General features: G+C 42.5%; 1 protein-coding gene across 2 annotated transcripts in view; it reads left to right on the forward strand.

Annotated features, from left to right (window-relative positions):
- Window positions 1–11029, forward strand: part of SEMA3C (semaphorin 3C) — a 122480-nt gene extending 111451 nt beyond the window's left edge. The window contains exons 16-19 of one of the 2 annotated variants that reach the window (XM_083399641.1): window positions 2050–2117; window positions 4049–4179; window positions 6054–7494; window positions 7672–11029. In XM_083399641.1, the coding sequence (XP_083255767.1) occupies window positions 2050–2117; window positions 4049–4179; window positions 6054–6467 (613 nt within the window). In that variant the 3' untranslated portion in view covers window positions 6468–7494; window positions 7672–11029. Of the gene's footprint in view, window positions 1–2049; window positions 2118–4048; window positions 4180–6053 lie in introns of both variants that reach the window. The other variant, XM_083399640.1, reaches the window with a different exon arrangement.
- The last annotated feature ends 16813 nt before the right edge of the window (window positions 11030–27842 follow it).

The raw sequence follows: 27842 nt of genomic DNA on the forward strand, positions 1-27842 counted from the left end.
TATGACGAACCATATATATCTGGCTTCTGTTAAGGCAAGGTTTTATGAATGGATAAATAAAGGTTCCTTCTATGGGATGAATCCTTAGAATGACCACCCTGAAGGAAAGAAAGTGTAGTTGCCTAATCATTGCACACATTGCATAGTTAAACTATGGAATTTGCTCCTACTGGAGGCAGTGATGGCCACCAACTTGAATGGATTTAAAAGAGAGTTTGATAAATTCATGGGTGATAAGGCTATCAGTGACTCCTAAACCTGATTGCCATGTTCTGCCCTCCCTGTCAGAGGCAATATGCTTCGGAAAATTAGTTGCTGTGAACCACAGGAGGGGTTCTTCCTGTTTGCAGCCTTCCCCTTGGCACCTGATTGCTGGACAAGGTGGGTCACTGGCCTGATTCAGCAGGTTCTTCCTATGTTCTTAACTATTTTGTCATCTTCCCCCTCCCCAACAACAACAGTAGGAATTATAGTTTTGTAACACTGCTGAGAACTGTGTTGGAGATCCATAACTATAATTCTGACAGTTTTCTATAAAGTGAAGTGGAGGAGACATGGCATTTCAAACCATGTAAGCTTGTTGATGCTGCAACCCAACGAAAGGGAAATCACCACACTTCCATATAAAGAGGATACTTTCCATGAAAAATACATAATTACAATATTATCAATCATATGGACTACATAATACAGACTACAATAATGAAATACAACTAAATGTCTTACTATATGAGTCCACAGATATGTAGTTTATATAGTGACAGCTAACTGCACACAAACTCAGGTGACACTTGGGACAGCAATATTTTGAGGAGCATGAATGAAGTTGGGCGTAAGTGCTTTAAGTTCATCTACAAGACTATAGGGAAGCTGCATGGATTTTGTAGTGCAGCCACCCGAGGCAGCAAAAAATCTTGAGCCAGCCTTGAGTAACATTCAACTTGTAGAAACTTTCTCAGTTAAGGTTTGGCTGAGAAATTCTGTCATCCTTCTTCTGAGGTGCTAATATTTACATAGCACTGTGTTTCTTGTTTATGTATAGTAGCTTTGTGCAGCCACAGAGCTCACACCTTGCACGTAGAAGTTTCCATGTTCAGACCACAAGATCGCCAATTTAAAAGCCTCTCCAGAGAAAGAGCTTGTAAAGACTTCTTCCTGAGATGTTTGAGTCAGAGTGGACAGTCCTCAGCTGGATGGGACAATGGTCCATAGAAGGCAATTTCCTATGTTCATAAGTGCTTTAAGTTCAATTTTGTTAAGTTCCACTCCTCCAAATTTCATATTGCTAATCAGTTTAGAACTGCACATTGCAAGTGACACTGAGATTCTACCAAAAGTGACATTTCCATTCCTCCCACTTCTCCGATAATGTTTCGGTAATGTTTAGTTCTATTGTCCTGAATTGGTTTGTTTTCCCATTCCCACTCTAGAACTTGGGCCACTGCTGTGGGGAAGAATGCACAATGTGCACAGGGGAGAGGGTGAAACATTGGCACAGGAAAACCAATGGGGATCTTTTTGAGCACTGAGTTCAAAGACTACCATCGTATTTGAGAACTGCATAAATTGCAATGGCACCAAGTAAACATGTGGGTGGGTGGTACTCAATCAGAACATTACAGCATTGATTCAGAACGACAGTGCTATATGGAAAGCCCAAGTAAACAATCTGCTGCTACTGCTTATGCTCCATAAAAGTGGAAGAGTGGCAACATTTAGGTGTATTACAAAAGTCTCTAGTTTCTAGTTTCCCTGCTCAAAATACAACATTTTGTTGAAACCCCAAAACCTGAAGGCAGATGTTTGGATGAAATGCAAGTTACTTTCATTCTTTCCACTGTATAGAATCACTTGTAAGGGTTCATCGTGATCTGGATAAAGCGGCTTAATGAGACTTTATCTTCTCATAGAGACTGGGCAATTATTTATAGGAAGCTCATTGACCTTACTGTTTGAAATAACCTGAGTACTGCATTTCCTTTTAAAGCTACCTAGGAACTGAAAGTCATTTTTGCAATTCCATCTTGCTCCTTTCCCTTAATATCTTAGGAGAAGCCGAAGACAAGATGTGAAGCATGGAAACCCTATGACTCAGTGCCGAGGATTTAACCTAAAAGGTAATTTGAACTGAAATATGACGGGCTATAAACACATGTGGTCATTCTTATAAGTGAATCATAATATCCCTGTGGCTTAGTGGTAAAAATTAGTACAGTAGCCATGTATTTTTAGCATTCCTTTCTCCTTTTCATGTGCTATGTTTGTTTGGGAGATTTAATGTTGATCTTTTTAAACAACAACAATGCAAGAAACAAAGGTTTAATCCTGAGATAGTCTGTGACTATAATGTTGTCTCAGTATGGTATCACAGCATCACAAATGAATATACGTCCATGGTCACATGGAGTACAGCTGCTGTTATTTTCCTTAGTGTTTCCATATATATATATATATATATATATATATATATATATATATATATGGGGGGAATAATTAATACTGTAAGGAAGGAGGTCCTTGAGATACTGCAATTGGCAACTTTAAAAATAAAAATTGGATATCCTCCCAAAAAGGTAAATCCAGAGTAATGGTTGGGAAATACGTCTGGATAATATATTCAGATTTAGGATCAGCCATTTTTAGAGACCCCCCATTGCTGTTAAAGGTGACCATGAGAGGCTCCTTCTCTGAGGCTCCCAAAAATCCTGGAGTGGTCATTGGACAAATTTAAATGGACAAATACAAAAACTAAAATCACCATTTACTTTTATTGCTCAAAGTCTATGGTTTTCTCTCCCCAGCCTTGGATTTTAACTGTGATGCTTAACCTGTGCTTGATCCCATATTTAAGAGTATATAAAGCTGTAGCATTTTGACTTTAATGAGCACAAATTTCTAAAAATAGAATGCTGGAGGCTGCTAATGATCACACAAACATTCTGTTCACAAAGACAATTAGGAATGCTAAATTACTGTTGGCTTCCAAAATATTTAATTATTTTTTTTTAAAAAAAAAACATTTTTATTTTTTTACTAAGGATGTACCAAATGCCTGCCTCTGGATACATCTGGGACAAAATATCTTCCCACCCTTCTGTTTGTGCTGTTCTAAGCTATTCCTAACCATTTCTGGATACTACAATCCAGTACATGCATATATTGTCCCCCTAACTATGATTGTATCCTTCATCTTAAATCTCCCCCTCCCCATGATTTGATTTAACCATAGTGAAGAATAGGATCCATGTTTCTTGGTGACCATGGTAAAAGCAAACCAGGATGCAATGGTACCTGAACTGTGAGTTCATGAGTTGAAGTGGATTTGCATACCATAGTTGCTTTAATCAATCATGTTGCTTTAATCATGTTTATACTAATATGAGCTAAGATCAAGGAGATACGGGTTCAATGCCCTACTCAGCCACAAATCCAGTCACTCTCATCTCGGTCTAACCCACATCACAGGGTGTTTTTGAGAGTGAAAAGGATAAGATTTGGGGTGGGTGGGTGTGAAATGTAGCTTCTTGGAAGAAGAACAGGATAAAAATGCAATCTGTCAAGCAATATTAAAAATAAATGGTTAAAGCAAATAATGGAAGAGTGAATTTTTTGTGGAAGAGGGGTGATCAGGAATAATTTGTCTAAACTGGACTATTAGGAAGCCTGAACAACTCAATGGATATTTTGCATTTCAGTTATCTGGTATACATTTGGAATCTAGGCTAGGATATTTTAACATCTAATTATGTGGTCTACTACCAGCTCCATCCCACTCACAGGGGCAGTGTTGGAAATGGGATCCTGAATTAGTCCACGGGACTAAACCATCTATTGTAGCCACGCTATTAATAGAATAAAATAGCATTTTCCTAAAACAGCTCCAGTTCTATGTTTCTGTCTGCCCCAGATTTCTTGCTCTTGAATATTGTCTTCCTGAGATCCTCCTTGTTTCAGGTGTGATCATGCACTTCCCAGTTTTATAAACAGTGCAATGCATTTCCAAGTCAAGTGGAAGCATAATTCTCATCTGGCCTCTCTCACATTCCAGCTTACCGCAATGCAGCAGAGGTAATCCAGTACGGAGTAAAGAATAACACCACCTTCCTTGAGTGTACGCCAAAATCGCCACAGGCCTCCGTTAAATGGCTCTTGCAGAAGGACAATGACAGAAGGAAAGAGGTGAGAAATTCACTCAAAAGCATTGGAGGGTTGAAGGCAAGAGGGTGCACTCAACTGGGAACCCTGAAGATAAAGGCTGGGTCTTCTGTCCATGTAGAATATTCTCTCGAGTTACGCCAGTGTCCAAATGCCCATGGCAGTGTAGCATGAAACTTAAAATACAAGGCACCGAACTCATCTGAGTTGCTCAGACTCTAGACATACAACCAGCATATACCCACAACCAGCATAATATGTTTTTAAACTCTTTCAAAGCAAACACTTTTCCTCAATGTAATAAACTTTTGTGCATTACTTTCACTAATATAAACATTTTTGTATGCACTTTCCTCAGATAGATAATTCTGGTATGCATTTTTGATTGGAGACCCGTTTCACAAAATCCATAGCTGTGTTTTGGTTTGGGAAATGCAAATTGATCAGTTTGCAAAATAAATAAATAAATAGAATTATTCTCCTCCCACCCCGGGGCATCCTCTTATCACTAAATGTGCTTAACCTCAGTGGGGACTTGGCTTAGGCTGGATCCTGCCTTCTGTATGCAGCATGGGAATGTCTCCAGCAGTTAAAACCTGCTGCCAATCTGAGAAAGGAACAACAGGCGTAACAGAGGAGTTAAGTCTGAGGAGCCGAGAGAGAAGATGATATGGAAAGCTTTTGTAGCAAGGATTTAGCCTGAACTAAAAATACTCGCAGCAACAAGAATTTTCCTGACCGTTGTGTAATCACATTTTCCATTACTGTCCTTTCCAAAGCTCTCAAATTTCAACTCTTATGATATACAGTGCAATTGTGTATATGGATCCAAGTTGGATCCATATTTATCCTTCCTTAAATAAATAAAAAATGAAATTATTGCTGTTTACAAATCTCAGGCAGTGTCTCTGCAGGAGGAAAAATGCTCCTGTTCTTTGTGAATAAACCAGTCTGAATAATAGCAAGCAGAAAGGAGTGGGGAAGATGTGCCCCTCCAGATGTTGTTGGACTGCAACTCCCATCATCCCTCACCACTGGTCCTCCTAGCTAGGGAAGATGGGAGTTGTAGTTCAACAACAGCTGGAGACCCAAGTTTGAGAAACACTGGACTACAAATTCCGTCACCCTTTACCACTGGCTAGGCTGCCCGAGGCCGATGGCAGCTGAAGTCCAAAAATGTCTGGAGGGCTATAGGTTGCCCACCTCTGCTTTACACCCCCAGTTTGAAATTGTCTTCTGGAAAATGTGTTTTTATGGTTTAAGCCTCACCAGTGAGGTATGTAGTTGTGAGTTCAAGTCCCATGATTTTCCTGACTCGCCAGGACATGAGGTCTGTGTTGTCAATTTCTTTCTAATGGCCTCTGTGACACACAGAAATACAACACGAGAAACAGTATGTTCCAGGTCTTAGGTTTTCAGTGGTGGCTCCCTGCTTGTGTAATGTTCTCCCTGGGGAGGCTTGCCTCTGCGCCGTCATTACATATCTTCAGCTGACAAACCAAAACATTCCTTTTTAACCAAGTTTTTAACCAACTTGGCTTTTAACCATCAGGCCTGTCTGCTTGGGTGAAATCTTTTAATGTACAATTTTAATGTTTGTTTGCTTAAAATATTGTAAGTCACTTCAAGTTGCAGGGCAAAAAAGTGACTAATCACTTTAATAAATAATAATGAGGATGTAAAAACAAGACTAAACTTATTAGTTAATAATATTAAAGGCACTGCTGTGTTTAATAGCTCTCCCTTAGAAATACATTTCAAGCAGGGTGTCTCTGTCTAGTGGAAAGAAAATGGCTTGCTTGGCTTGTATATCTAGATAAATATGGATTTTTCTTTTAGTATACTGGTCATATTCAAACCCATGACATTAGAGCAAATGCTTTCTGTCTGTCTTCTAGGTCAAACTTAATGAAAGGATCATATCAACCGAACAAGGGCTCTTGATTCGCTCTGTCCAGGATGCTGACCGAGGGCTTTATCACTGCATCGCGACGGAAAATGGCTTCAAGCAAACGATAGCAAAGGTGAACTTCAAGGTGTTAGATTCAGACACGGTGGCCTTCATGACTGAAAAGTGGTCCCCGTGGACCTGGGCTAGTTCACTCCAGTCTCTGCCCTTCCATCCAAAGGACTTGGCGGGAGCCTTCAGCCACTCGGAACTGCAGATGATTAATCAATATTGCAAAGACACAAGGCAGCTTGGCCAGCAGGCCGAAGATTCCCAGAAGATGAGAGGGGATTATGGCAAGTTGAAGGCTCTCATCAACAGCAGGAAAAGCAGGAACCGAAGAAATCAATTGCCCGGGTCCTAAGGTTTCGTCTTGGAGCATCAAACTTTTTTTCATACCCTCCCTCAAGGGATTTTGGGTTTTTTATGGGGGGGGTGTTTGTTTTCCTGCTGAGAGCATAGACAAAACATTAGCAAAGCAAGCCCGAAAAAAGATAAAAGATCACAAAATGCAACCTACATAAGCTAAAGAGGAGGGCAGGCGGGAAACCACAAATCCAAAGAGATTTATTTGCGAAGTGCCCACTGAAACCAGATAGATCCTTAACTTTAACACCAGGTGGTTTGCCTTAACCCACTTTCTTGCATGACGTTTAGATGCCATCTTCCTTTTCCTGAGAAGGGACACAGAAATAGACATGCCAGATCTCAAATTTGGTGGCAAAGCAAAGGAAGCGTTTGGGTTAAGAGGGACGTACTAAGTGTTGTGCGAACGTCTCTTCCATATATGTCTCTGTTTATGGTACATTGCATTGAAAAGCTCTGAAGCAAGCACTTAGAAGTCCGTTTCTCGTATTAGTATTGAAAACACAGCTCAGGGCTTCTCAAATGTAACGTGGGAGTGGTAATGATTATATCTCCTTCCCTCTTAGTGGGGTTCATTACATGTACAGCTCACTCCCAATCTTTTTTGACATGGTAAACTCTCTGTCATGTGACTCTATTGCTTTTCAATATTTTTTTTCTTCCTCAGAAAGCTTCAGTGCAGCTTACCTTTGGATTCCCAGTCCAGGGACAGAACTGTTAGGTTTCAGGAGTCAAACTGTGCTATGTGTTATTTGATCCTTATGTAGCCAGTTAATTGTAGGCAATGAATATACTTTATGAATGCAAGAATAGAGCACTGGCAGCTACTATACCTTTTAAAACCAGGATAAAATCACATGGGCTGTAGAGGCAGGTGGTGTTGAGCTGCTATTGGTAGTCCTGTGCCCTTTGGTATTTCAATTTTGGGGGGGCATTTGCCTTGGGAAACCAGCAAAGGTGGGTGCAGGAGGGCAATAGGACCAAAGTTAAGCACTTTTGAGGCTGCAATCCACACTTACCTGGGAGTAGGGATGGGGGAGGAATTTGATTCAGTTTGCATTGAAAGGAGAAGCTACCTAATTCACACTTTCGGAAGCCATACACAGGCATCATTCAAAGTTTGCACTTCTCACAATTTTGCAATGCAGTTCTACAACCAAGTAATGCATACAAATGCATAAATTCACCCATCCCTACCTGAGATTCAGCCCTATTGAACTCAGTGCAGCTGTGTTTTGGCAATGTTGTAATTTTGATGACTCCAGCAGACTTGGAGATTGAACACATTAAAATGGGGGAGGGCAGACTTCAGGTTTGTGGGATCTACCTTATTTTCTTACTGGAACACTGAGACACACCAAGTGGATCCGTAGGTAAAGAATTAGAGTTAAAAGAGCCCGGGAATTTGTTTTGAGTAACAGAACTGAACAGAGCTCACAGTCCTCCTATTCAAAAATTGACTTGGTCACACCCTTTTACTCATGTCAGCAGTATAATTATAAGAGGAAAATCATTTTGTTGTTGCCATTGTTTTTAAGCAATGGAGTGTCAGAAATCCTCGCTGATCTGCTTCAAATCACCCACTGATCTACCATCTGCCCACCCCTGTATCAAAACACACCCACCTCTCCCCTCCTTTGTATATTTGAATGAGGGGAGAGATAATTTTGAAGTTGAAAACTTCTATGAGACTTTATAGAATTTACAGCCTCCATTAGGTAAGCACGTTTGTTTAAGACCACCACCATTCTGCCGCCATTTTAGACTCTTTCCTTCTACCTTCAAATAACTTCTGTCAACCAGAGGTTTTGCTCTTCTCCCAGTGATAATGAAGAAACCACTTCTGCCAAACTACATCATCCGCCTTCCAGTCATCACAGCTCCTCAGTGCATTCTAGCCTTAGACATGACACCCAAATTGTCAATTGGAAAGCACAGGACTGAGGTGCGCCTGATGCGTCTCATGAGATGCTATTGAAAACAGAATCCACATTGTGAGTTGTCCTCCTTTCCCTTGCAACATTTAGGGACACTAAACTATGGCATGATGGGATCATGGGGTGTGTGTGTATAAAACTAAACAATGTCACAGAGACATCCAAGTTACAAAACCAAAATATTTTGGGCCTTCACAAAATGAAGCTACCTCCTGTAGTCTGAACGCTGGTCCTTTATAGGTCCTATTTTCTGAGTGCTGCAGTTACTTGTTTGGCTTTTTTCTTCTTCTCCCAAGCACATTCAAAGTACAGTTGATACAACATTTAATATCATTTATAACGTTGTAATTGCTTCCAGATGAAGGACAGCAGCTGATAAGCTTTCAAGGGCACAATTTATTTCTCTTAACAGCCAAGTATGGTTGTATCTGACTAGGCGCCCATTAGGCCTGAGGAATGACAACAGTTAACATGCTTTATTAAAAACAAAATGTTGGCAATATGTGTGGTTCAGTTAGCAAAATCAGTGGAGCTTTCTTTTCCTTAATAATATTTTTAAAGCTGCTTTATATATAGTTACAAAGGGATAAAACTTAAACATTTCCCCCACACACCTGCTGCATGAAAAATGTATGTATCTAGATAAAGACCTTTTATTGATTTGTAGCCACTCCAGCCTTCCAAGCTGCAACAGATCTCCAGCATTTATGAAATCCAGGTCTTCAGCTAAATATAATCATTATAGATGACTGTGAAATAGTTTACACTAGATGGCAATAATGTGTCTAAGGCTTTGTTCATCCATCCTGCTTACAGTAGCCTGAGGAGCAGACCAACCTGAGGGTCATGGAAATAAACCAAATGTCCTGCTTGGAAGCCAGTCTTGTGCTCATGCTAGCTTCCTTCACCATCTTGTACGAGGCAAGGCCTGCTTGCTTGGCCCAAATCTAGTAACGTGTTTATCCTTTTTTGTCAGAGATGGATAGCAGGAGTAAGTCTTATATGTACATATGGTAGGTAACCCAAGGTGTGGTCATGGCCGCAACCCATTCATCATTTTGGTTTCCTTTTCCATCTCTACAAGATCTCCTTTGATATGTGGTGACCAGATCTGTATATAGTATTCCAAGTCTTGTCACACAATGCATAGCTATGTATAAAGGTATTACAGTATTGCTGGTTTGTTTTGTAACCCTTTTCCTAATGATTCCAAACACGGAATCCACAGCTTCCACACACTGGGTCAATCTTTTCAGTTAAGCTGCCAACCACGACCCCATCAGTGGATATGTGGAATTAGGATTTTTTGGTGCAGTGTGCATGATAATTGCATTTGCTTGCCTGGAACTACATTTACTATTTCATTGCCTGTTTGCTTAGCTTGGAGAGATCATTCTGGGGCTCTTGACAATCCACTTTTGTTTTGACCACCCTGAATAAGTTGATGCCACTGCAAAAAAATGGTCGTGTGACTGTTCATCCCTCACTTCAGATCATTTATGAACAAGTTTAAAAAGCAAGTGGAGGATTTCCTACATCCCTTTATTATGGGAACTAACCATTTTTCTTGCTCTCTGCTTCCTCTTCTTTAACAAGTTACCATCAACACATGCCAAATGGAAAGAAAACCAGACCTTTTCTTTTTTGTTCCTAGCGAGTGTGTACACCATCCCACAAAGACGCTTCAAGCTGGAGTCCCACTGGAAGCAATTGAACTGAACTCATGTGATGATTAATTTGTCATTGTTCTCATTTGGAATTAAGGGCAACAAACCTTAGGAATATTTGGCCTATTCCGTCCTGAGACCCTACCACCAGGTTTACCTCCGAACACAGAGTTGCTAAAATGTGATGAACAAACCTATTTTTTACATGTACAGGGTAGTTTCCGTTAGAGTTTTTACATGTTCAGAGTTTATCCCCATATACGTAACATGAACACTTATGTTTATAATATTGGTTGGTTTGTTTGTTTGTTGCTATTTAATGTCTTCCTGTTTTGAGGATACTGACAAAAGGGTTGTATCCAATGGATTCTATGACTTCCCCTTCCTCTCCTCTTCCTGAACACACCCAAAATCTGCTCTATAGGGGGGGGGGGGGCGTGTCTGCAACTGTTTGGAGCAGATTTTGAGGGTGTGAAGGGAGCTACAGGGAAGGGGAAGTTCTGTTGTGCACGTGGAACTCTGCTGCATGAACAGAAAAGAGGCATTGGAAGCAACCCCCTGTATATATTTGCATTTGTTTAAAAAATGTTTTAAATGCCGTCTTCTGGTCATAACTTTGCCAAATGTAAAGAAAGTCAATACTATTCATCGGTGTGCACGAAATTTGTTTTATGACGCCTTTGTTGTCGTTTGTAAAGTTGGATTGAAATCTTCATTCAACCATGTGTTCTTTGTGATAATTGCTACTGTAGATATGTGTATTTCATTTTTTTTAAAAAAAAACCCAACCACCCCTTTTTTTCAACCAAGTATGGTAATGTGTACAAATTTAGCATGATGAAACCCATTACGGTGAATACTCAGTAGCCCTTGGATTAAAAATAAAAGTAACACAATACTATTTAACTGAATATCCCAAATGTTATTTGCCTGAAAAATAAAGGGTGTTCGATCAAGTTTATGAATGGTTTTCCATGGGGGGGATATGGGGGGGGGTCGTTGTGGGGGAATATGTAACTCTTTTGCTAGAAACATTTGACCACATGTAATACAGAGCGGAAAATGAGACAGAAATTATGTTCTTAATTTGTTCCAATGGATGGCGGCCAAACAGGACCAAACAGCTAAAATCGATTTGGAAATAATCATTTTAAATCCCTCAACAGAAGACTAGTGAATGCATTTCAGATATAAGCATAATACCAAAGAAAAAAGAAAAGTACATTATGCGGTGATGAATCTTGGGTAAGGGAGAAATTATGCACAGCATATGCAAATAATGATTATATGGAAATGCAAAATAGAACAGAAGAACAGTATGCCAGATTAAAATTAACTACTACTTAACTCTCTATTACCAAACATCTCAGAAACCCTTTGCTTCTCACCGATTGCTTCCCTTTAATTCCTCCTTTTTATCACAACGTAACTTCTTTCTATCAGCAAATGAAAGGCCACGGGGCAAACATCTGCAGAAACAGCTTTCCATTGGTGGACATGGTCCCAAGTCTTATTGGGATACAGGGAGAGGCATGAAGGCCACTCAGTGCTGCTAGCCATAGGGAGTAACAAATAGTGCACCTTCTTCACACTGGTGCATTATCTTAGCTTGATTAAGGCCTTGTCAACATTTGCGCTTCTCACACAGTCCAGACTGAAAAACATTTCTGCCTTCAAGATAGGCATTCAGGCCTATTTCAGTCATGAGCCAGAGCTTATGCTGTTTTCCTGATGCTTCCTTACCTGACAAATTCTGTGTTTTATGCCACCTTTCACATGATGCAAAAGCCAGTCCTGGAAATCTAGTGGAGGTTTAGAATTCATTTCTGTGTTAATTGTAAAAATATATATTATAAAATCCATTTGCAAACCAGCTAACTTGTAAAATTCTAGGAGTTTTGCATTGTAATTTCATGTGATAAACTATGAGGTAGCATACACTTCTTTCAAACTGTTTAAAATTAACAAGGACATGGCAGCATATTAGTCAAAAAGCCACAGTTCCATAATGTGACAGGTACTGCAAAGGGAATGTTAGAAATTGGGACAGAAGCACTAGCATTAAAAGTAGGAAAACTAGCGCAATAAACCCCATGTCTGAATACAGTCTTAAGTTATCATGGCAACTGAATCAAACATTAGAGGCTTCAGGCTAAGGAAGCAACCAAACAGCTTTATAACTTGCCTTCTTCCTCGGTCTTTTGTGTTCTGCATAGAAGCTGTCAGTTTTCAAAGAGAAGTAGATCTTTCCTAACCTAGGTCTGTGGAATAAATTGATGTACAATCAGACTTTTTTCTACCCAATGAGAAGTTAAAGGCTGAGATTTGGAATTTGGGGAAGCAAAGAAAATTGGTTCAACTCAAAACTGCCTTACGAACAAGTCAACTAAGGGATTGCATTTGTGTCTCAGGGATTGGTACTGGAGTCAATGTACAGAGCAAATAAGCATTTTGTGAGCACTTCGAACGGTATCCGCTTCATTAAATCAGATCCGAATGCCAGACTTAAATATGAACCAGAAGATACCTTGGCCCTTGCATTAAAGGAAGTTGTAGGCCTAACGTGTAAAGCCAAGGGGGATTTGAAACAAAATTCTACACTGCTAAGTACGCTAGAACAAGTTGAAACATGCCAACTGGCACAAATTAAAAGATGCTTAAACCTTGGCAAACATATTTACCATATTAAGAGATTATGTATACAAGGGTGTCAAGAGGAAATGGACAGCTTGTAGCAATGAAGGAAAATTACATATAGAGTTAAACCTCAGCCTCTTGCCTGTGGTGGACAGTCTTCTAAGCATCTTGGCCTCAGATCTGTTTTACTCATGACCTAGCCTTTGGCCTCTGCTTGCAACTCATTTCTGGACTCTTTCCACATCAAACACTGATCTTCCTCTTTGGAAGAGGCAAGATTGGGGGGGGGGGGGGAGAGAGTGCAGGCTCTTTGAATCAGAAGACACCCATGTCTCTCTTTCTCTTTGCACTTAATGCAAATGTTGCAGAAATCCCAACAGAATGGTATACTATTCTGCACCCTGTTCTTTTAAAATCACACGGGCACATCAACACACACAGGTGTGTGTGTTTTTAAAATACACAATGCAGTAGAAAACTCAGTCCAGGGTAGTGTATCTTTTCACACCAACTAGGACCATGGGCTCTTCAACATCCCTGAAAAAGCAGTGACTTAGCCATTGTGTCCTATGCTCTGGTAAGTTTCATACTGGACTTTATGCGGGGTGGCCTTAAAGATGATTCAGAAACTTCATCTTGTCCAAAATGTGGCAGCCAGACTACTGGCCAGGGTTCTGTTTAGAACTCATGAAGCCCCTGTTTTAAAACAGCTGCACTAGTTGTCAGTACATTTCCTGGCCTAATTCAGGATATGTAATTAGTATTTAAAGCCCTAAATGACTTGGGCCTCCTTCCCTACAGACGCTCTGAAGTGTTGAGATCAGCAGGGGGAGCTTCCCAGTAGTTCCACCACCCTGACAGGTTTTGGGGGTAGCCGCGCAGGAGAGGACATTCCCTGCGGCAGCCGCTGAATTCCCGTCTGGCACCTTCACTATGTAGCTTTCGTTGTATGCCGAAGATGTTACTCTGACCTTTGGTACCTGATATATACAGTACATTTTAGGGTCCACCCTGTTTCATTGCACGCAATCAGATTTAACCATTTTTAATCCTGTATTTTTAAATTGTTGTAATCTGTTCTAGGATCTCATCATGAAGGGCAGCTGAGAAATCAAATGAATTAATCAATCCGGGTGTGTTTCTCTTGGGATAAAGCTGCAATGGCGTGTTAATTGTGCTGATTCTCTAGGATTATTTCACCATCTCCACCAGAGTTAATCTTTCTAATCAGACGCAGCTGTGCAGAACCAAGATTAGCAAGGGAGAGGTGGATGTAGGAAAGCTCAGCCAACTCCCCAAATGAATTCTGTTCAGTGCCCAATCGGATTTGTCCCACGCAGTTTCTCATCAGATGCATATAATTACTGAGACTCTTACCCCACCATTCCCAAACCCTTTGGAGCAAAAGACCACTACTAATTCTCAAAAGTTTCTCACAGATGACCATCTGTTTCTCCCTATGACCAGCTTGCTAAATTAGCAGCTGCTCAACCTCAGAAATTCTGCTGGTGGACATTCTGGAATCAAACCACAGCGCAACTGTTCACGTTAGCCGCACTGCTGCATCCGCCATGTTGGATTCCCCACAAATAAGTGTCAACAAGTAAAGACCATCACAGTAGTTAGGGGCCCCATCACTAATGCTGGGCAAAGCCAAGGTAGGCTGTGGTCCTTGATCTCAACCAAAGAGCCATGCTTCAAGTCCACTGTTTACAGCATAGCAGCCAATGCACACAAGACGTATCCAGGCATAAATCCAGTAAGGCATCCATGTTGTTCTTCATATGGGCAGGTTGTGTGGTCATGGGAGTTAAATAGTTTATTGTGGCCTGCACCTTGCAATTTGTAGTCAAAAGATGTATGAACCACGATGCCCACCGAATTCACGATTATTGCTACCAAAGCCCATTACCAGCTATATCAAATGAACGCACTGGTGGTATAAAGAATCAGCACTGCAGTGGCAGGCTCTGCCCCTGAACTACACATCTTCATTTCAGCGGTTGAAGTGAGCCTATGAACAAGTGTTTGCCAAGCGCATGTACACAGATGCGATGCAGCCTGTCCCCATGGTGCCTTCAAAGGTCTGAAAGCCTATTAAGAGGCTAAAGCGTAACCATAATGTGTCTCAGAGTTAAATATTTACTATACCACATGACACATATGGAACCTCTGGTCCTTCCTTCTCACCACATGCACGTTTTCCACATTCAATGAGAATTTTTTAATATACAGGAGGAGTCAAACATGTCATCTCTTGCAGGCTGAGATGACAAGTTGTACCTTGTACAGTAATTCTGCTGTCTGAGTGGAACCTGGCACCTCTTAGCTGCTGGCCTGTCAGGAAACAAAAGTAAGAAAGCAAAAGGGATATTGCTGCAGTATCCTAGCTGGAGCTGGAAGGAACACAGACCTCTTCCACATGTCCTTTTCCTTGGGCATTCGTGACCATTTGTGCTTGTGATGGGAACAGGGCAATCTCACTTTAATACTCTGTGTGCCTGCAAGAGTTTTAGGGCCGACATACCACTTCATTTCCCATAGGCACGTGTCCCAGAACTCATACCCTCCAAAATTAGCCTGTTGAAAATTGGGACGCGTGTCTTTTGGTGTGGCACTCTTGCGGGAACCAGCTGACCTGTGCAGCAGCGCAGTGCAAAAGGACATGTGCCTTTTGGTACAGCGCTGTTGTGGGAGCCAGTTGGCTCATGTGGCACCACTGCAAGCTTTGACTCATACTGCTCCCCGAGCTCAACAGCGGCAGCGCTGGAGGGAGGAAACAGGACATTCTAGGATCAGATCAGAAGCTGAGGTGGCTTCTGTAATTCTGAGATGTCCCAGGGAAATCGGGATACTTGGAGGGTATGCAAAACTTCCTGTGGAAATCCTGTAACAGTTTATTTTTAATTTTTTGTTTATTATTATTTTTAATATCTTTATTGTCATTGCCCCCTTCGGGGACAACGAAATTACTTGGCTGCTCCATAAAAACACTAATTAAACAATATAGTAAAATACAGCAAGGGAGATTAGATGACTTTCAAAGTCCGGGCTTCCCATTCAGGGCCGAGATCGCTCTGGAGAAGAAGCTGTTCTTAAGATGGCTTGTTCTTGTCTTCATCGTCCTGTATCTCCGTCCCGACGGCAAGAGCTCGAAGAGGCAGTGACCAGGATGCGATGGATCTTTTACTATGTCCAGTGCCTTCCTATGGCACCTTGTGGCATAAATCTGCTCTAAGGTGGAGAGTGGGCAGCCAACAATGCTCTCTGCTGCCTTAACAACCCTGCACAACCCCATCCTGTCCTGGGTAGTACAGCTTCCATACCACACACATAAGCCATAAGTGAGCACGCTCTCAATGGCACAGTGATAGAAGGCAAGCAGCAGTTTCTGCGGAAGATGGTTTTTCCTTAGTATTCTCAAAAAATACAGTCTCTGCTGCGCCTTATACCACAGATGTTCTGTATTCTGTCCTGCTTCTGTTGCGCTATAGTGCCAAGAGGGCCTGTCCAGATGGCAATAAAGCAGCAACATTGGGGAAGCATCACAGAAGAACTAATAAAGCAGAATGATGTGTGGACAATCCAGAATAAGTCCACCACTGACGCACAATTATTCTACCAACATGTTGCACAATGCTAGCAAAAAACAACAACCCCACCACTCTGGAGGGGGCCACAGGCACAAGAGCCTTGAAAATTACCTGCTTCCACTGGACTCATCCCAATTTCACCTCAAAGGGTGGAAAATTACACATCATTTCTCAGTGTTGCCATTAGTCTAGCAAAGAACCACCAGGCTTGTTTATTCTTTGCTGTTAACAAGGCAAGTCAAGAAGAGCTAAACTGCATGATACTGTGGAATGGGAAAGTGGGGAAAGAAAAATGCTCTAAGGTGAACAGAAATGGTTTCTACATCTTCCCAACCGATTTCAAGTCAAGCCAGCAACGCCCTTGGAAATCATACAAGTAACGTTGCCTGAGAGTTTTCATAGCACAATGCCAAGAGTTGGGATTTTTGAATAATAATAAAAACCACCCCGGGGCAAATATCTTTACATTAATCATTGTGAATTAAACTGGTACTTGATGCTGAAACTGGATCTGTCTCAAGTAGGCAGTACCAGCCATAAGCCCACATCTCTCGCTTGCCAAACAAACTAAGAGCCTGAAGGGAAGATGAAAGTGTTGCCTGTTTCTAAACAGCTATGTTCAGATGGGAGGCTCTGGACCAAAGCCAGGCCACAGCAACATTAGCAGGGGTGCAAGTGGCCATATATATTAACTCCACAGACAAAGTTGGTGAAGTTTACAACTTCTTTGCAAGGAGCAGATTGGACCCCTAAAGGATATCAAGAATCTGACCACCACCATATCCTTTTAATCTTCATTATCAGGGTGAAAAAATGAGAAAGATTGGTCCAAGGCAAGGGGAGGGAACCTTTGGCCCTCCAGTTGTTGTAGAACTCCAGCTGCCCTCAGCCCCAGCCAGCACGGACAATGAACAGGAGTGATGGGAGTTGTAGTCCAACAACATCTAGAGAATGGGTAGGCAAACTAAGGCCTGGGGGCCTGATTCGGCCCAATCGCCTTCTAAATCCAGCCTGCGGACTGTCCAGGAATCAGTGTGTTTTTACATGAGTAGAATGTGTGCTTTTATTTAAAATGCATCTCTGGGTTATTTGTGGGGCATAGGAATTCGTTCATTCCCCCCTCCAAAAAATAGTATGGCCCCCCACGAGGTCTGAGGGACAGTGGACCAGCCCCCTGCTGGAAAAAAATATGCTGACCCCTGATCTAGAGGGCCACAAGTTTCCAATTTGTTGTCTAGGGACAGCTGCTCATGAAGAACAGCTCACATCATGTTATGGCTGGGTGAGACAGGAACATATTCACTTGTTCTGCAACCACTGAACTGACTCTCCAACTGGTTCGTGTTCAGTTCAGTAGTGATATTTGACCTTCTCATTTCTGTAACTTTCTGAAGGTTTCACACACCACACAGTATATGGCTATATTATCCAACAATGTGTTTCATTGTGACCAAGATGCTTCCATAACGTGTCCCATTAGTAAATCCCCTTTAGCAAAGGTCCCTTCTAAGGTTAATTCAAGTTTCTTTTTTTGAGTGCCTCGCATGTTTTATTGCTTCCCATGGATTACAGCTGAAGGGATTCATGATAAATTGTCCCAATGCCATTTATGGATATACATCCGTCTCACACAGTGTAGATTAGAAAGAACGTGATTATTGAGGGTACCAGACACAAGCAAGGCATTTAGAGTGGACAATTGGGTGAAATGGTTTTTTAAAAACTTTTTTTATAGCAACAAAGTATAATTAAACTAAGTATTATACTTCTGTTACACACAGAGGCTTTGCAATAGTCTTCCACCCAAGTTTCGGATCAGGTCCATAGCCACTTAGCCAACTCGGATGCAGCACTGGTAGAAATGAGTTGCTGAACAGAGCAGGAAGTTTGCTTTGAACACTTTTAGAACAGTTCAAGTTCAGAGGTGTGATTCTTGAAACAGTCTCTAGATGGGGCTGGTGCCAAATGATTTGCCAATGCTCCAAAGCAGTTCTGAAAAAATAAGCAGGTAGATTTCCAAACAGCCATACAAAGCAGAGGGTGAGGGGATCCACCTTCATCTAAGGATCATAGGGTGGTTTACAATATAAAACAATTTTAAAGCAATTTAAAAGTGGTAGGGGGTTATTTTGGAGACATTAAATGAGCTCGTACATATATTTGCTTTGGGGATTCCAAAAGAATGAATTATGTGTTGCTTGGTATTTGCTTGTTTGTTTTCAATTTAATGATTAAGATTACTATTACTTATAATACCGTATCATTATATAAAATAAAGAAATAATAAATACCTTATTTTTGGAAGAAGCTTAAACTGCCACCCTATGCTCACTTACTTGGAAGTAAGCCCCATTGATTTCTAGCCAAACTTACTTCCGAGCAGACTGACACAGGACTTTAAAACAGGCACCCCCAAACTCGGCCCTACAGGTGTTTTGTGACTACAACTCCCATCATCCCTGACCACTGGTCCTGTTAGCTAGGGATGATGGGAGCTGTAGTCCCAAAACATCTGGAGGGCCGAGTTTGGGGATACGTGCTTTAAAAGGATTGTTCATGGTTTTACCTCAGCCAGATCTGTATTTGGTTCTGCGTCATCCTTCATTCATTATCCAGTGTGGTGCAGTGGTCAGTGTTGGGCTAGAACCTGGGAGGTCGGAGTTCAAATCCCCATACAGCCACAAGGTTCAGTGGGTGACCTTGGGCCAATCACTGTCTGGCAGCCTGACCTCCCTCACAGGACTGTTTGGAGGATAGAAAGTGGAAGGGGAGAAACATGCAAGGAAGTCTATATGTCATTCTCTATGTACATCTTTAATCTTCAGTATGAACTTGTGGTATAAACATTTATATCTAAGAATTCAAAGAGGAAGAAATTACCTTTCTGGGGGTTTTGATCCATAAACCTCACAGCCACAGACAGCTGCCTCAACATCCAGCTGCTTGGGGAGAGGGAAGCAAGCAAATATTGTTGGCAGGCCTGTAAGATGAAGAGAGACCTTAAGAGAAGTTTTCTAAGTGGATTGTCACATGTTCAGTTTGTTTTCCTAGCACTGCCACACAAAAAAAGGGAAAAAGAAAAAGCCTGTCCAGATTGCTGTCTGCTGTCTTCATCATGTTAGTTCCAAGCAAAAACTAAAAAATTAAAAATCCTGGAAGCAGCTGATGGTCAAGAAGAAAAGCCCAAAACACAGGTGTTGAAACCCTTCAGCTTTGGGAACCTTTGTCCCAGGAACCAAATTACACCTCCTAGGTCTCCCCATTTGGCCCACAAGGCCATTTTGCCCAAGTCTTGCCCACTGTCCTGCACCTGATGTTGTGTATGACATCTGGGGTAAAACAGGTAAAAACCCGGCTCAACCAAAAGGGAGTGTGTGGGCCTTGCCAATCAGCTGAATGCAGGCAGTTGCAAAGTGTTTTGCAAGGCGTTCAGGAGGACCCGACAATCAGCTGACAGGCAATCATGAGAAGCCCCTTTCAAAGCTCTCCGTGAAATACTTCCAGGCAAAAAGGTTGCCTGACAGTGGGTGATTGACACTGGACAGATCCCATTCCTCACCCCTAGTCCAGAATGGGCATGGAGAGAATTAGCCCATTTCAGAATCAAGACTTGACTCTGTCTGCCATGCACATGCGAGAAAGGAAGCCAGTTGCAGTTCCTGAAGAGAGTCGTACAGAATAGGTCACTGGGAGATTTGGCCACCCCAAAGGCAGAAAATCCAGAAAATGTAACTCTCGCTGGAAGGGCACCAACAGCATGCTGGCTTTTAAATGGTGGCCAGCACCTGCTGTCCCAAGGCAGCTGCTTCACTGTCTGGTGGTTATTGGCAGGGAAGAGGAGAGCTTTTTGAGTGCCATATAGACTGTGGGAGAAATTCAACATTGCACTCTTCCGACAGCTAGAAACAAGGTCACTCAGATGTACTTCCAAAGGCCCGTTCCTCATCCCTTTGCCTCAGAAACCTCCCACCTGCTTCCTCTGTCAAGGATGCATATCCTCCGACATTGCTCTGACAAAAATAGGGATGTCCTATTCTATAAAAATAGGGACGCGGGTGGCGCTGTGGGTTAAAGCCTCAGCACCTAGGGCTTGCCGATCGAAAGGTCAGCGGTTCGAATCCCCGTGGCGGGGTGCGCTCCCGTTGCTCGGTCCCAGCGCCTGCCAACCTAGCAGTTCGAAAGCACCCCTGGGTGCAAGTAGATAAATAGGGACCGCTTATTAGCGGGAAGGTAAACAGCGTTTCCGTGTGCGGCTCTGGCTCGCCAGAGCAGCGTTGTCACGCTGGCCACGTGACCCGGAAGTGTCTGCGGACAGCGCTGGCTCCCGGCCTATAGAGTGAGATGAGCGCACAACCCTAGAGTCTGGCAAGACTGGCCCGTACGGGCAGGGGTACCTTTACCTTTACCTTTATTCTATAATAATACTTATAATACCCCCACCCATCTGACTGGGTTGCCCCAGCCACTCTGGGCAGCTTCCAACATCTATAAAAACATAACAAAATGATTCAGGGCTGCCTTCAGATGTCTTCTAAAGGTTGTATAGTTGCTTAGATCCTTGGCTCAGGCACCACATAACTCCATACACTCCAACATTTTTCTGATGAAAATAGGGATGTCCTACGGAAAAATGAGACATTCTGGGAGCAAATCAGAAAGTGAGGCAACGTCTATAAAACTCAGACTGTCCCTGACACTTGGAGGGTCGGAAGGATGAGTTTTTGCCTAAACAACCTACATAGGCTGTGGGCACACTAATGGAGAACAGTCCAGTCCAGGTTTCTGTGACAAGTGACTCCAGTGCCTTCATTATACACCTTTAGGCACCAGGCAAAAACATTTCTCTTCAACCAGGCCTTTGGTTAATTGACATTCAATGCCCATTTAAAATGTGTTGGGGGTGGGTGAGTTATTGGGTTGTTCTTGTTCTTATTTTGATTATGTATTTTGTGTTTTTATATTGTGGTTTTATCCTGTGAACCACCCTGAGACCTAGGGCAGTATACTACTATTACTACTACTACTACTACTACAATGTCCTTCGGCTAGCCACGGCAGGGCTTAAGAACCTAGGAGGAGCCTCCTGGATCAGGCCCATGGCCCATCTAGTTCAGCATCCTGTTCTCACAGGACCTGAGGGCAACAGCCTTCCCTCTCCCCTTCTAGGATTCCCACTGCCTCGGACTTAGCCTCTGTGAATTTGGCTAATCCTCTTTGAACACCGTCCAAGATGGTGACCATGGTTGCCTTGTGTGGATTTTATGAAGCAGTTGTCCAATGTCCCCTCATCACAGCCGTATCTCTGAGGCATCACCTTCAGTGGCTATTAACTAGAAAGGCCAATTTGGGGCAGTTTAAGAAAGCAAAATTGTTTCATAGAATGAAGTTTGCTATCCATAACTATCCAAGGAGAGCTATGTAGACAAGCCAATCTCAGAATTCGGCGCACTTTGCACCACAGATTGCAAGATCGTTACGTCTGTCTGACCTTATGGCTGTTACTTGAAAGCACTGCATAATCCATTCTGTCCAAACCAAGGAGGTGTGTGTGTGGGGGGGTGGATTTAGTATCCCTTTGGGATGGTGATGCAACCATATGAAAGGGTGGCTGCTGGCCCAGTGATCCAAGTGGGCTTGTCACAAAACCCGGTCATGTTCTTCTGTTCTAAGACCCAAATCCCCTAATTCCTGCTGGCCAGTTTCGGTCGGTGTTTAAAAGGCATCCCGGTTATTAAGTGCTAATGCAGCTGTGAACACAGGGTTTGGGCTCCCCCCTCCTTGCTCAGTTGGCTCAACGCTCTCTGCAGCTGGTGTTTGCTAGACGGCCGTTCTTGGAGGTGAAGAGTTTGTTCTGCACATGCCGAATGTGTTCATTTCTCAGGAATCAAATGACCACGCCAGGGCGAAACAATGTGGGGAGCGGACAATTTGTTTTGGACTCCTACTACTCCAGATGCTCAAAGATGGTGTGTCTTGATAAATCCAGGACTAAACAAAAGTGCAGGCAGCTCTCAGAAGGAATCAATTCTTCCCCAGAGTGTTATTTTGCACTTTAGCAAATGCCAGCAAGCAATCAGATTTAAACCACTTAGTGCCAGGCGTTTTAAGCATCACTAGCTAAAGCAGAACCAAAATATACTCTGCACTATCTCTCCTCGCCCCCAAATCAATTGGCATCTGCTTAGATAATGATAATCCATAGTTTCATCGAAGCAGCATTGGAGAAGAACTAGAAGACCATCTGGTCATTACTGGCAGAGCAGTGCATGTGATTTTAGGGGGTGAAACTCAATTTTTGCACATCCCTTCAGTAAGGGATCTTAAAAACATGCCTTTGGGTGTGAGCGATTCAAATCTGCTATTATTTTTGTGACTGGACATTTAGCTTGGTATGTCTTTGTTTGGTTAAGGAGCAAATAAATTGCTCTTGGAAAACCAAAGAATTTTAGTTTTACCTTCTGAGAGTGTCAGGTAATAACATAACTGGCAATCATTTTTAATAATTTCTATGCAATTTTACACACATTTTACTTGCCAAGCAAAACTGAATTATATTCATTTAACCCAAATATCTATTGAATCCCCAAGTCATGTTACAACTTTTTAGCACCCCTCATTTTGGGAATTTGAAAGTTGAAAAATTCAACAGTCCTATTGGCAGATCCTGAGAGATCTGCATTGGCTCCCAGTACATTTCCGAGCACAATTCAAAGTGTTGGTACTGACCTTTAAAGCCCTAAACAGCCTCGGTCCTGTATACCTGAAGGAGTGTCTCCACCCCCATCGTTCAGCCTGGACACTGAGATCCAGCACCGAGGGCCTTCCAGCAGTGGCGTAGCGTGGGTTGTCAGCACCTGGGGCAAGGCAAGTAATTTGCGCCCCCTAACCCGGGGCAAGGCAAGTAATTTGTGCGCCCCCCCTGCTGCACTGTCCCTCCCCCAGATAGTCCCTTGCTCTCTCTCCGCACAGCACCACACGCCTGGCACCCTCCCCTCCACAGTGGGCTGCGACCCGGCGGCTCGGATCGGATTCGCACAGCCAGCACTGCAGTGAGAGAGAGTGAGTAAGCCAGGTAGGGGCAGAGAGCTACGAGTGCGAGCGCGCGCCCCCCCAGATGTTGCGCCCGGTGCGGCCGGCCCCCCCTGCACCCCCCACGCTACGCCACTGCCTTCCAGTGGTTCCCTCATTGCGAGAAATGAGGTTACAGGAACCAGACAGAGGGCCTTCTCGGTAGTGGCACCCACCCTGTGGAACGCCCTCCCTTCAGATGTGAAGGAAATAAGCAGCTATCTTCTCTTTAAAAGACATCTGAAGGCAGCCCTGTTTAGGGGAGTTTTTAATATTTAATGCTGTACTGTTTTTAACATTTTATTGGGAGCCGCCCAGAGTGGCTGGGGAAACTCAGCCAGATGGGTGGGGTATAAATAATAATAATAATAATAATAATAATAATAATAATAATAATAATAATAGCAAAAATCACCCAGAAGCCTTTCCCTAGATCTGAACCATAAAATGTGCTGCAGACAACAGGTACACAGTAGAAAGGTGATTATGGAGCGAATAGAACAGAGACCCAGGAACCTAAACTCTTCTGAATAAAAATGATTACAGGCAAGAACAGGCCAACTGCTTTGAATAATCTGGGGTTTGGACAAGTGTAGAGTTAATGGGCCAGCATGACTTCTTCATGTTTCTCAGCAGAAAATTCAAAACTCTGATCAGAAAGGGAAAACTCACATTATGGCACAAATAGTTCCACTACAGAAATTCCAGTTGCACAACATATTACATAGCTGTTCAGTGTGCCTAAGTTTTAAAAGTAGAGTTTACCTTTAATTGCGCTGACTTCAGATGCAAGAGGTTGGCCTTCAGTATTGGGGCAAAGTTGTTGGCTGGCGGAACTAGTTCAAAATGAAACATGAAGGACCACATACTGTTTCGACACTCACCTTTAAAGGCATAATACTTGCACGAACCTGATCTTGGATTACATTATAATGTAGGTAAAGGGACCCCTGACCATTAGGTCCAGTTGCGGACGACTCTGGGGTTGCGGCGCTCATCTCGCTTTACTGGCCGAGGGAGCCAGCATACAGCTTCCGGGTCATGTGGCCAGCATGACTAAGCCACTTCTGGCGAACCAGAGCAGCGCACGGAAACGCTGTGTACCTTCCCACCGGAGCAGTACCTATTTATCTACTTGCACTTCGTGCTTTCAGACTGCTAGGTTGTCAGGAGCAGGGACCGAGCAATGGGAGCTCACCCCGTTGTGGGGATTCGAACCACCGACCTTCTGATCAGCAAGCCCTAGGCTCTGTGATTTAACTCACAGCGGCACCCGCGTCCCTTAGATTATAATATAAACATACACAAATATTGGCAGCCTGTATTTGGATTCTAATATCTTGCGAAAAAGACATGATAAAAGTGACGGAGCCCTCCAAATATTATCACAACATTTGTGTAGCGCTTTGAACCCCTCACATGCTTTTTATCCCCTGGTAATCTTTACAATCCTCTGTTGGAGTCAAGTCAGCATCCTGCTTGGCTTGCAGAATGTTTATGGGGAAATCCTACAGCAGGCATGTCCAAAGTCCATTTTGGGGGCCTAATCCAGTTTAATCTGGCCCCTGTGGCAGTTTATTTCCTGGGGTAAAATCCTAAAAAAACCCTCAACAACTTCAATCCTAAAAAAAGGTCAACAACCTTAGGTTGCCCTCACGGCCCTTCGCTTCATCAAATCTGGCCCTCTTTGAAAAAAGTTTGGACACTACTGTCTTACAGCATCCACGCTTTATTGAGCATTTGTTCAGAAAAGTTTGCCTGGAGATCTTATGCCTCCCCATTTATCAATCATAAACCCACACATTATGGTGCATCACTTCCGCAAACTACCAGTAATCTGTTTCTGTTAAAGTGGATTTGTTGTGCCAGAGTTTTAATCCACTTGAATTGCAGAACCCTAAATTTAAAGCATGCAATTGAACTCCTCCCACAAAATACTGAGATTCTGGATGCAGCCTAGTGAGATTATGGCAGAGAAATCTGGCTTGTTCTACTGGTTCTGTCCTGGGCATTTTCACTTAAGCTGTGAAACAGGGACTGGCTCAGCCTTAACTTGTGTTAACTACTACTTAACTACTTCTCAATATTAATCCTGTATCTTTTACTTCCTTTGGAATCTGTCCATTGGCATGTAGTATTCCAAATCTTTCAACCTCATCATTTTGCTGAGGTGATGGTGTTCAGCATTCTGGAAAATGTGCAAGATTTCATCTGAACTAGTATGGAAGAAAATAGTTGACTTTGAAATGCAGCATTGCCACCTGGCGGTCATTGCTTAAGTTGCACATATTCTACATTCACACTTCCCAGATAACGTGGAAATGAGAGTTCCAATTAATTGATGCCTTGATTTCATGTTGCGGCTAGTTAAAAATGGAAACATGTCTTATTACTTTGCCACGGCCAAGATTTGATTCTGGTGCTGAGCGTACAAGCCACAACACACAAGCCCTGAGAATCTCAGGCAACAAAAATGAAGTCTACTTGTCCTGCACAGAAGTGAATTATAGTTGTGCATTAGCAGGACCAGGTGGAGAAGATGGGCAGCTCAAATTTCACCTTAGCCACTAAGGTTGCGCAGGTTGTGGGGAGCCATCACAACCAGGGACAGAGCCTTCTCAGTGATAGCACCCTACTTATGGATAAACCTCCTCAGAGAAGCTTGTCTGGCACCTTAAATACAGTCATCTCAACACCATGTGAAATCTGAATTTTTATCCCACTGCCTGTATATTGCGTTTTTATTATTATTTTAAATCTTTATTGTGGTCCAAAGACCCATTGAACAAGTACAGAACAAAATACAGTTAAGACAGCCAACCACAAGAGAGAGAGAAACCGAGGCAGTCATTTTGTTATGTCTCAAGCATGATGATCTTTGTTTCTTTTAACTTCCAAAAGAAACTTTGCCACGGCCAGTGTAATATCATTGTCCTCCAACACATATTTAATATGGGAGGCTTCAGACTTTCCCGGCAGATTTGCCAGTAGGGCTTTGATCAGTTGGTCCCTCGCTTGCTCATACTGCCCACAACGCAGTAAGATATGCTTCATGCAATTGACGTCCTGAGAACATAAACAAAGCCTATTCAGATAAGGGATGCCTGTCAGTCTACCATTTAGCACTAAATTGCATTTTTACAGTTCAATGGTGAACTTGGATTTAGCATTTTCTGCTGGATATTTTTATTATGCAACTTTCTTATAGTTTTAATATCCTGTTTTTATTTTATCTTTGTGATCTACCCAGATCTGTTAGTAGACGACCAAGAGAACTACCGTAAGCAAGCAAATAAAAACTCCATTCTTTATCCTCAGCCCTGCCATTTGCAATATGGCAATTGTAGCTGAACCATCACTGGGTTTGTTTTGAGGACCAGACACAAGAGGCCTGCTGCAAGAACCAAAGGCGAATCTAAGTGCAGTGTCCCACTTCTTATAGCAGCCTATGAGATGATGTATGTATATGAAAATGGATGTGAAACACTGGGCTCCCCTACCTTCCCATGTGAAGGTCTGCAGCAGCACAGATGGGGACTTTGAGAGCTAACACACAGCTAGTCCAATGGATGCCATTTGGATCCAGTCTGACATTCAATCATGAACACAAAGACAGAAAGGAAAACAAAAGCAGAGTGTTTTAAGAGTATTTTATTGAGGTTACTTTTATATAGGTGCACCTGAGGAGTAAGTGGTCTGAAACAAAGGAGGCAACAATCCTTGGCCTCAAGAGTATTTCTTAGCCCGCAAGCAGAGGGAGGGGTGACCAGGGAAAGGTATTTTCACCGCTGACACTTGCTCTTCCTTCCCTTAGACCTGCAGCCACCTCCAGATTTAATACCTCCCAATAATATTTGCACTGGCCACATACACCCAAAGCCAGGGAGAATTTTGTAAGACTTTTCCAAATCAAGCTAATTTTATTTATTTATTGCAACCAGTATATCTGGTGAAGAGAAGTTCTCGATATGCTAGAGAGTCTACTTTTCATGGCTGCAACACAGCAACAGGGGATAAATTGGATTCCTTGCACATTTAAAGGTGAACCTACCAAAATTTGCCCTTTCTGAAACAAGACACCAACTGAAACCTTTGAAATAGGCACTTCTTCTGATTTGACAATGCAGTTCTCCAGCCAGGTAATGTGTGCAAAAATGCAAATGTACATCAATATGTGTGTATTAGTGAAACTAACATACATGAATACACAAAATTGCTTTGCAAAAATGTGTTACATTAGGCCAAAATTGCAAACAAATGTGCTTATTAGGAGGAATTCTCTGGTGAATTTTCACAAGGACTTCTTAAAAAATAATAATCCACAAGCTGGTGTGGAGATGTGGGTAACTGAACTAAAATGCAGTGGAGGTGAAATGGAGAAACTGAAATTAGCAGATTTATCCATCCCCACTTTGGCGGTGAGCAGGAGTGTAGTTGCACATAGACTTGCAAGTGTGGGTACAAAAACAAG

This window comes from Podarcis tiliguerta, assembly GCF_965153285.1.
Source record: "Podarcis tiliguerta genome assembly, chromosome: 10".
Taxonomy (NCBI): domain Eukaryota; kingdom Metazoa; phylum Chordata; class Lepidosauria; order Squamata; family Lacertidae; genus Podarcis; species Podarcis tiliguerta.